Below are 11,208 nucleotides of genomic sequence, written 5' to 3'. Positions count from 1 at the left end.
CTTTTGTTGTTTTTTAGGGTTCCGTATCCAAAGAGTAAAACGAGACCCAATTACTAAGATCCCGCTGTTCACCCGTCTGTCTATCTGTCCGTCTGTCACCAGGTTGTATTTCATTAACCATGATGGTTTCAGTTGAAAACTTCAACAGACACAAAACAAACAATTATATTTATATAATGTATTTATATATATATATATATATATATAAATATAATTGTTTGTTTATATATATATATATATATATATATATATATATATATATATATATATATATATATATATATATATAGCACACAGCAGAGTAGGCAGAGGGAACCCAGTGGGATTATCTTAACAATGTTGTATGTGTGAAAATATAAATATAAATAAAGTGAAAATATATATCTTTTGCGAGTTCAACGTAGTCATTAATGGTCCCTCTCCGCTTGCAGTGGCTATCGGGCTTTACTAGAGCTGGCAATTGAAAATAATTTTAATATATACATTTAAAGGATTTTCGATAGCTGCCAGCAAATGTAATAGTAAAATATACCATTGACTTTGAAAAGAGCAACTGTTGAGTTTCTTGCCGGCTCTTCTCAGCAGAACTGCCTTCCGAACCGGTGGTAGCTTTTTGTTCATATGTTCATTCGACGATTCAAAAGTGCTTATAATAATTGCCTATTTGAATAAAGAATATTTTGAATTTTGAATTTTAAATTATTATATAATTGAGGCCAGTCGTGGTGCTAGGGTACAAAATGTGACTTTTTATTCTTTTCTATGGTGGTGGCGCTATTCAACAGGCAATGCCTCTATTATTCGGCGGAAAGTGAGAAACGTAGTGTGTTTACTCTACTTAGGTTCCCTCTGCCTACCCTCCTATGTGCAGTATACAGCGTCAACCTGATTTTGATTGATTTATTTATTTATTTGGTTTATCACATAGGTACAGGTAGGTAGGTAGGTAGGTAGTATAGCTTTGTAAGTTTGGTATATATATACTTAAAAAAAATAAGAACTATACATATGTTTATTACGATAAACTCCAAATGCAAATATTTATGTGTGAGAAAAAGATTATCTAATAACAATCACATTCTAAAAAAAAAATAAAAATTTTGTCCTTACAACTAAAACTGCATAAAAGTAAATTCTAAATTGCAAAAAGTGACAACAAGATTCGATATAATACTATTATTTAACTTTATAAGCCAGTTTACTCCTAATTTTATGGAGTGATTCCCAAAAAATATCAATTGTTGCTGAATATTCGTTTTCTATGCGACACAAACGAGAGACTGGCGAGTTAGAGCCCAACGCGGTTCTATTACTATTCTTGATTTAATTTTATATATAGTTTTTGTTTACTATGGACCACTCAATCTTCGAGACAACTCAATGCCGCGCTTTGTCTATTAGAGCGGAGAAATTAAAATAATTCACATACATACAATTCATATAGGTGTTGTATAACCTGCTATATGCGGGATAAACTTAAAAAAAGGAGCAAGGGGATAAAAACGATCCATTCTCCGGTGTGGGAATCGAACACACAACTGACGCGTTTGCAGTCAAGTTTCATACTTTGACAGGGTAATTAATATGTTTAAATTATAAAAATAATTAACAAAAAAAGTATTTTTGTGTTTTTTATTATCATATGAAAATTTAAATTTAGTCATCCATTATTCCTTATATACTTGTTACGTAAAAAAAAATAATCGAACTCTTAAATAAGGTCCCATATTTCAGTATGCGATGGTAAACTTCTTGTATATTGAAAAGAAGAACCACGCCATCAGTGATAGCGTTATCATTATTGTTATCACGTGGACTACGAAACGTCTGGAAGGGAAAAAATACATTTTTAAAATATTTATATTAACTATTTATTATATTTATATATTTTTTAGCTTCACACTGGGTATAACAAGGTAGGCAGAGGGAACCTCGAACTAAGACACACAATTTCAACAATATTCCTGATATTAACTGATATTAGCGCAAGCAACCATTAAAAATTCAACTTTATAATATTAATAGATATAGATTGAAAAAATACTTACATTTTAAGCAATTTTCTAGCTCTAGGCAAGGTTGATTCGTCTTCCTTAACAATATACTTCCTTGTGCCCAATATATAATCCTTCAAATATGCATCGAGGTTTAATTCCGATAAATCTGTATAGAATATCTCATTCTCATTTTTATTTATTCTGTTCTTTAATGAGAGGAAGTTACTATTTCTGAAGTGCCATTCCTTGGTTGTGTAGAATTGGAGTACTTTCATACCGTGGCTGATACGTTTGTATACGTTGACCATACTGAGAACAAAACACAAATGTAATTATTTTAGATGAACCACTAAAATTGGACTAGACTACCCGTGACCACGGACTAGTGCATAATGTAAAGTGCCCAGAATGCCAGGTTCCCAAAAATGTATAAATAAAATTTGAGTTTGTTTCCATCACGGACAATTAAAACATTGAATATTTTCATTTCCTTTCTCTGGTAACGAGCTAAACCTCGCCATCCAACATGCATAACGATAATGTTAATTTTGTTTCGTTAATAATATTTTTTAAGGGTAGGCAGAGGGAACCTTATTTTAAGATACTACGTTCCCAAAATATTCGCTCTATTTTTGATTAAAAGAAATCTATGTCGAGCTTTTGACTTTGTTAATCTTTCAAGAAATACTTACAACGTCTTCCTTCCCAATAAAAACAGGAGCATATCTATCAAATAAGCCGGTATCAAATGAGTTAAAAATACCATTGTATAATGGTATAGACGATTCGACTTGATATTTCCGCCGGGATACCACAGAGCCACTGTGTAAGGATATTTCAAAACCCAGTGCTTACCTGAAGAATAGAAAAAGAAAAAATATATATTAAAAAAAATCTGTTTCACGCATTATCCCGCGTATCGTGATATCGTCTTACCTAAATGTTAAAGTATAAATAAAAGAACTCACCTAATTCAATAATTTCTCCCCAAGTTAACCTTTGTACTCCTGACAGGGTTATATTGTAGATCGGCATTTTCTTTGGTCTGAAATAAACAAATGTGGATGGAATCTTTTAATAATATACATTTTAACGTTCAGAATGAAAATTTATGACTGTAAGCTTTAAATATATAATATACTATCAATAACATATTAATCTATACATATTCGTATTATCTAGTACCATAAAAACAGTGATAACCTTATTTATTTGCCATTGGGTACGGGTGGTTATATAATAAGAATACTATATATATGTTTTTAAAAATATTTTTTTAACACTGCACTTTTTCCGTTAGCAGAACGAAGAAAAGAAAACAATTAATTCGAGTAAGAATTCAATTCATAACTGTCGCGCTTATAATCACGGCGGAATTCTGTGTAGTACTCGTATTTTTATTAACTTAAAGGTATTTTTATTTAAACCTTACTTATCAATAGCTGTCAAATAAGCGATCAATATGCATCCGTTGACCACCACATCTACGGGAACAGCGTCTGCAGTATAAGACGGATTGCAGAGCATAGTACGTAGGACACCTGAAACAAAATTATAACTTTAGTAAATAAAGTCTTCTTGTCATACTTTCGTTATAAAGGAAATATGACAAAAATGTGTATTAAAAAAGTTATTGTAGAAAATTAAACTGACTTTGAATACATATTCGTTAGTTACCTATGTTATACATATCTTTAAATGCGTACAAAGTCAGTTATTAATGTAATAAAGAGTTTGTATGTTTAAACGCGCTCATCTCAGGAAATACTAGTTGAAATAGTAGGCTATATTAATTTACATCACGATGATCGTTTTAATGTAACCCACTTATATATAACATATACCTTTTCCACTAGCAGTTAACAGGCCTGTAGGTCCATTTAGATTGTCCACCCACCCTGGCATGGGCTCCTTCCAGGATGCAGTTACTATAAATAGAAAGGACGTATTCAAAAAATGGTTTTAGATTTTTTACTATGTGACTTAAATCAGGTTTCAAAGTTGAGATTACTAATAATAGTAATCCCTGATTATAACAACCCGCTTTGTTGCAGAGAGCGGAGAAATGAGCCCACGATCGTTGCCTTTGTTGTCAGGTTAGCCTATATTAATGTGAATGAATTACCAATTGAAGGTCGTCCAATAGCGATGGGCAATTTGGGGCTGTATTCGGCTACCAAATCTTCAGTTATTGCTTTTGTGTAAGAGTAGGTATTTGGCTCTGAAGAAATTAACCTGTAAGATTACAAAATAATTAATAATCTATAGGTATAAAAAATTCTATAAAATGTCTCAAAATCTTCTCGTTCTATCCCGCTTATAGCAGTTTGAGTGACATATTCCTAAGCGAGGTCTTCTATTACACTATAGCTTAAAACAAATCGCAATAGTACAAACTCCTACCTGGCTGTCACTTATCACATATTTAACATTTATTAGACATTGATAAGTGAATTTTATTGTAATTTTTTCATTTTTGTAAAAAAAAAATCACCTATCTAAATCTGAGGGGTAAGTTAAAAAAAATACCTAGGCTCCAAAAAATCGAGAGTATCATCGTCCATCCATTCCACTAACTCCATAATCTTGTTAGGATCGTGGACTGCAGGATAGAGGAACTCGTCTAGCACTGGCAAATCGCATCGACAGTACGCTGTCGAAAGGTGTAGGAATGACTGAAATGATAAAAACATATATTTATGAAAATTGTAGTGACTTGTCACTCTATATATCATTTAAGTGATCAATTTAAAAATGGCTGGTTAAATATTTTGTGGATAATTGGGGGCTTCTAAGGAGATAACAAATATTATGGGATTACAGTTTATTATAAAAAAACCCGGCCAAGAGCCAGACTCGTCTACGAAGAGTTCCGTTTAAAATTTTCATTAATTTCTATATTCTAATTTTTTGCAATTTTACTCTCCGTTGTCCAACACCAGCATACAACACCAGTTATAGTCAGTTATTGTCAGTAAAATGACTGTGACATACGGATGGACGAACGGACGGACTTGACGGAATTTTAAAGGCAGATTTTTTTGTCATTTGACTCCGGTACCCTAAAAAAGTATTTACCTCTAGATTTTCCATTGTTTCAGCTAATTTAAGAACTCTTTCAGTTCCAACGGTGTTTATGTGAATAGCAATTTTTAATTTTTGGTCAAATCTGAAAAATATAACAATAAATATTTAAAATATTTTTAATAATGATCGGCTTACACGTAAAATCACAACAAACAAACAAATCCCCTTCACTATTCAAGCAAAGATCATCAATTTGTTATACAAAAAAGAAAAAAAATGTAAATAGATATATTACGCATGTAAATATATTTATATTTGCACATCACTACGTATATTTTTTTTTAAGACGTCCTTGGAAAGTGTCAACATGATTTGTAGAAAAAAAACCAATGCCAAATAAAAAATTTAAAAAACATATTAAAATTAAGTTAACGCTGTTGCAAATTTGAAAATGATAAAAAAAAACATTAAAATTCGTGATAATTCACCCAGTTGGGCCATAACTTATTTTTTATATTCCGTAGTGGCGCGGTGGCAAAGTTTCATTGTAAACGCGACGGTTATTGGTTAATTTAGAAAAAAGAATCAGGGAAACGAATTACTTTTATTTCGCGGAAAAAAATGTAATCCATACCTATATTATAAATTCGAAAGTAACTCTGTCTGTCTGTCTGTCTGTCTGTCTGTCCTTTACGCAATCAGGGCCAAACCGCTAATTAAATTGTGATAAAATACTCATATAGAGATACTTGAGGGTCCCGGGATGAATATAGGATACTTTTTTTTCTCATATTTGTAATATTTTCGATATATACCAATATATTAAAATAATTAATTTGAGAAACAATTTATTCCGCCATGTTAGAAACAATCGTCGCTACGCGTTGCTAAGCAACAGCTTGCAAAGTTTGTTGTTTTAAGAAAACGTCACCCAAAGTGAGTTTGCTTAATCCATACATGGCGCGCGCCGATATAGATTTGTATACATTAACAAAATTTAGATGATTTCTATAATTTGATATTCATCCTTATGAAAATAAATATAATAGTCACTTTTAGCATTTCAACTAGATTGAAATTATAGTTTACTGTATAACATTCTAATAAATAATTAAGATGTCACTGATTCCAAATGACCTAGCCTACGAGTGGTATAGTATGACCGACGCGAACGGGCAGATGATTTATAAAAAAATGTTTAGTACGCGCGCACAGCAAACTTTAGGTACTTTTACTTCTTTTGTTTGTTCATTTCGGTTACTCAGATATTTTTTAATAATAAATCTCCACTTATTATTATTTTTTAACTTATTTTAGTTATTTAGGCTTATATTTTCGCGGGCGTAGTCGCGTCCGGGCCCACTAGTAGGAAAAATAAAATAACACATAGAGCACCAAGTACTAACATAAAAAAAAAACAAATAAATCACCTTACGCAGGCAGCACTATGATAGACAATATTGCAATTTTTCTGTAGTTCCTGTCGATCATCATTGGATATGCCCAACCCTTCTTCTAATATGTCTCCAGCAACCAGCTTAATTTTCTCAAAAGCTTCAGGTTGCTTTTCACGTAGGTGGTCGAAGATCTGGGGAATTTAGATTTAATTTTAATCTAACGTTTATAGCCTCATACTGTATCCCGCACATAGCAGGATAGGCAGAAGGAATTTAGTGTTAAGACATTCCATTTCCTTATTAAAAAATTCCGCCGAATTTATAGAAACTATTGCACTTACTATATTACTGCAAAGATCCCTGATTCTCTCTTGACTGGACACTCCCTTCTTTTTTCTCATCAACAGGTATATCGTTTTTACTCCAGGACAGGATCTCAGTAACTTTTCGACTAAGGTCTGTGAAATATAAATATGGTATTGTTCCAAAGAAAAATACGTTTATAAAAAGAATCTCTTAGAAATTGATAATTTTTGGTAAGAGAGTAAGTAATACATTAAAATACTGTCAAGTTATTTTATAGTCTGATAAGATACCTTTCCAACGAATCCAGTAGCACCTGTTATCAAAACAGATTTCCCCTCGTAGTATTCCGTGACGGAGGGTTGCATTTTGAACTGAAATTAAACAATAATAATAAACGTATATTACCTCTGTATAGTAACAATTTTTGTATTTTTTAAGCTTCACGCGAAAACCTGCAAACCTAATGTTAAGGCACTCATTAAGACACTTCTATTCTTAACTTTCCACCGGATTCTGGAGGCATTTGGTACAGTGGCGAAACTCAATAACCAGCTTTGGGCCGGTGCCAGAGTTTTATTTACAGTTATATGCTTATGCTCCTATGCCACGAAGACCTCATTTATAATATTAATATAAATATATCATATTAAAGATTTGATCTCCAGTCAAAGAGTTGTTTAAATTTAATAAAAAGAAAATAATTAATTCATCAGTCTAAAGGGATCCGGAAAGTGCAGAAAAGAGTCTCCAAAGTGGTTTCTCTGCTTACTTCGCGAGATACAAGAGATCATGCTTTAAAACACTGGTTTTACGAACAGTCAACGAAATTATTAATGTATAAAAGTTTTAAATTATTTCCATCTGCAATCGATAGCACTAATTAACTGTACGAATAGTTTCTTTTTCTATGAATAACTTTATCTCATATTTATTAACTTGGCGTATCTATATTTGATTTATATAAAACAGAGTAGGCAGAGGAAACCTGGGAACCTAGTTTTTAACCTATTCTCCTAAATACACTTCCATTATGGCCCTGCGTAATTATAGGCCTTACTTCGACATTATTTGTAGAAAATACGCTAAGAATTTTGTAATCGGCATTAGCATCTATAATATAAACGTCGGTGTTTGTTAAATAGTACAGGAAAAAAAATATATCGACACATTTCAATTATATATCAGTGTAATCGCTTTCAATCACCGTGACGAGCCAATTTTTCGCAATACAACAAATATTTCATAGGTATGTCCGTTCGACGTATGTCCATTTTTTTGTAAGCATTTCAGTTCGGGGGTTATGTACGAGAATGAACTCTTTGAACTTTTGCTGTTTTTATATGTATTTTTTTAGAAAATGTATAATTAATAAAATTTGAATGAAATGGAAATAGAACCCTTGCTTGTTGGAATTTAAAGTTAGTGCTACATATTTTTTTTTTCTTTCGTAAGTTGACACTTAAGAATGTAAAAGTTTCAAATATATTTGTTTAGTTAATTAGTTTCGTTTTTTTTTTTCTTACATAATAAGGTAGATAGAGAGAGCCTGCCAACAGTGTTAAAACACTCCGTGCTTCTGGTCGTCTGAACGCCGAAATCACTTTTCATACAGCGGTACTTCGCCTGATTATGGGTTAGCGTTACTAGCGATGGTGGGTTCAGACAGAGACAAGAGACCACGAGTTGAGACATTTCGTTTCATAGCGGACTTCAACGCCAACTTACTAGGGCGAGGAAATTAAAAAAATATTTCCTTTAGTGGGAATCCAACCCACAACCATCGCGCTCACAGTCAATCCTGTGTCTACTGCGATGTAGCGACCTCTATTATGGACGACGATATGGATCAAGATATAATATAAACATGTAATATAACATGTACATTACAGTAGCAACATGCACACGGCTTCGCCCGCTTAACCGTAATACAGTTTTCTATAAGTGACTTTTATATAGCAGTGTGATATCAAGAATATATAATGCTAAAAAGAAATAAAGCTGTCATAGTGCAACGGCACAGTATAGTAACTGCACACAGCTGTTGTGTTCGAATCCTACTCGGGGAAAATAATTATATATTTTCCTTTCCTCGCTCTGTTACAAAGCGCAATTATTCAAAGAATAAGACGGAAAGTTAGGAACTGTTGTATGCGGGATTAATATTTACTTTATAAGCGATTAATCGAGTTAAAGAGTTTCATTAAATAATCTTTAAGGACATTGTCAAATTGAATATGTATTTTATTGTTTTAATTACCAAATAATAGACAACGGATGTTTTCAAATTTAAATTGCAAATTTAAACGTTGTTTGAAAGCGGTAGATGACGTCTGTGCTGACAAAAATTACTGTCAAAATTAGTTCGGCCCTAATTAAAGTTGCAATATTTATGTATTTATTTTTAGGTTCACACGGTATCCTGCATATAACTTGGTGAGGGAGCCTAGTGTTAAGACACTCCACTGCTCTCTTCTCGCCAGATTCTAGAGGCATTGCGTGTTGAGTGGCGGAACTCAACGCTGTAATTTGTTTTCACAAAGCAAAACAGGCCTTACAAAAAATGGAACATAATATCGTACGAGTAATTTGAGCAAAAAATATACTTAAAGTGTAATCAGACATTTTTGCTATATTAAATTAATTATTATTACTATTAGTTGAGATATATTATAATACTCTAGAAGAGTCCACCTCAGAAAAATAAGAGTTTCAGCCTTCCTACCTTCTGTTCTCATTTTAAATTACTTTACGTATTTTTTATTAGGGCAAAATGAATAAGGCTTTGAAACATAAATAGTAATAGTAATATGAAAATAGCAGGATTTATGTATTTGTCGAGGCCAGTCGTGCCCATAAGGGCACAAGCGTGCGACTGTTAACAGGTTGTGGATTCGATTCCTACTCGAGGAAATGAAATATTTATTATTTTTAATACCTTGCTCTGGTATCACGGCAAAGCAAAAATGCTTCTAAAATGGGGAGAGAGCGAAGAACCGAGTGTTTTATGAGAGAACCTAGTGCTAAGTCACTCTGTTCCCGTTATGTCACTCCGTTCCCGTAATGCTACTCCGGTTTGAGGCAATGAAAATAATTTAAATTATCATTCTCCCAAGTGCGGCAATATCATTCAACGCTTCAGTGAAATTATCAAAAATGACTACATTTTTTTATCAATCATTGACCCTTTTTGTTCATATAATACTTGTTAAATGTATACAACTTTAATTAAAGTTTTTGATTTAATTAGAGTTTTTCTAATTAGATAGAGAGATTCGATTTTTATTCGAAGTAATAAATAGTTTTCGTTTTCCCGTTTTCTTGAGGCCATCATGGTACAGTGTCACAAGCGTGTAAACTGTATACACGACAGGTTATGGGTTCGATTCCCATTCGAGGAAATGAAATATTTAATATTTTTATTTTCAGGCAAGCGGTGAGTAGAATTCCACCAGTGAACACGTAATGCCTCAAGAATTCAGCGTAAAGTTGGTACGGAATTGTCTTAATGAAAACGGAAGGATAGTTGAGTATCTTAAGGACCGTAGCGTTTGGCGTTCCGTTCACTCTGACTACTCCGTTAGGGATAAAGCGTGAAGCTATGTATGTATGTATCTTAAGGAAGGGTAGGCAGAGGGAACCTAGTGTCAAGACACTAAGACACTAACTACCCCAATCTCTGCAGAATTTTCAAGACAAAAAAAAATACAGTCAGACATTGTACCACTCCGTCTTCTCTTTTTCTTTTTTCTAATCCAAAAAAAAATCGCCCCAAATTAGAACCCACGATCGTTGACATAGTAAAGAAAGCCATACCGTTCATACACTTTAAAGTAAAATATACTAGTATAGTATAACTTTCAACGTTAACGTTAATTGCAAACTATTACGATGAATTCTAGATATTATATAAAGAAACTTGCCTTTAGCGATTATAATATGTGGTTTTGATACAATGTTAATGTAAGGTAGCGGATTCGATTCCAAATGAGGATTATTATTAAAACTTATTTTCATTATGTGGAAATTACATTAAATTATTTATTATACTTATACATAAGCATATACAATTTTATGCTGTATTTCGTATTTAGAAGGAAGGAAGGCGCGAAGGGAACATAGAGTTAAGACACTTCGTTCCCAGTCGTCGCCCAATTTTTGAGACATTACTTGTTGAGCGGCGGAACGAAATTACGAAAGTTACGAAATTAACTTAAATGATGATGACGAACAATGATAGCTACGTTAAGAAGCTTAAAAAACAATAAAAATATTAGTTTTTTGCGACCAAAAAAATTTAATTAAAAAATAAATAATTAAATTCTTATTTTTTATAATCAATTTAAAAACTCACCGTTACAACAAAACGCGTCTTTATTTGACCGATCTATTGATGATACTAACAATAACGTGAACTTTTAATGAACATCTATTTCACGTTTTATTGCATAAAATTATATACATATGTAGATATGTATAAGAAA

At 32.5% G+C, this 11,208-nt stretch overlaps 1 protein-coding gene across 1 annotated transcript; it reads right to left on the bottom strand.

Annotated features, from left to right (window-relative positions):
* Positions 1-1,618: 1,618 nt before the first annotated feature.
* Positions 1,619-11,157, bottom strand: LOC146528037 (putative fatty acyl-CoA reductase CG5065). Its single transcript, XM_085204025.1, has 13 exons — positions 11,079-11,157; positions 7,018-7,098; positions 6,763-6,879; positions 6,455-6,612; positions 5,076-5,166; positions 4,527-4,672; positions 4,123-4,232; positions 3,842-3,925; positions 3,430-3,538; positions 2,966-3,042; positions 2,690-2,852; positions 2,049-2,306; positions 1,619-1,827 (listed from the first exon to the last, which is right to left on the bottom strand). The coding sequence occupies exons 2-13, from the start codon at positions 7,090-7,092 to the stop codon at positions 1,731-1,733; spliced, it is 1,485 nt and encodes a 494-aa protein (XP_085060151.1). The 5' UTR covers positions 7,093-7,098; positions 11,079-11,157; the 3' UTR covers positions 1,619-1,730.
* Between the last annotated feature and the right edge of the window lie 51 nt (positions 11,158-11,208).

Source organism: Heliconius melpomene, chromosome 20 (genome assembly GCF_056956725.1).
Source record: "Heliconius melpomene rosina isolate 202511_hmr_F chromosome 20, ASM5695672v1, whole genome shotgun sequence".
NCBI lineage: Eukaryota > Metazoa > Arthropoda > Insecta > Lepidoptera > Nymphalidae > Heliconius > Heliconius melpomene.
The sequence above is the reverse complement of the archived record's forward strand: the minus strand, read 5'-3'. Positions and strand labels throughout refer to the sequence as shown.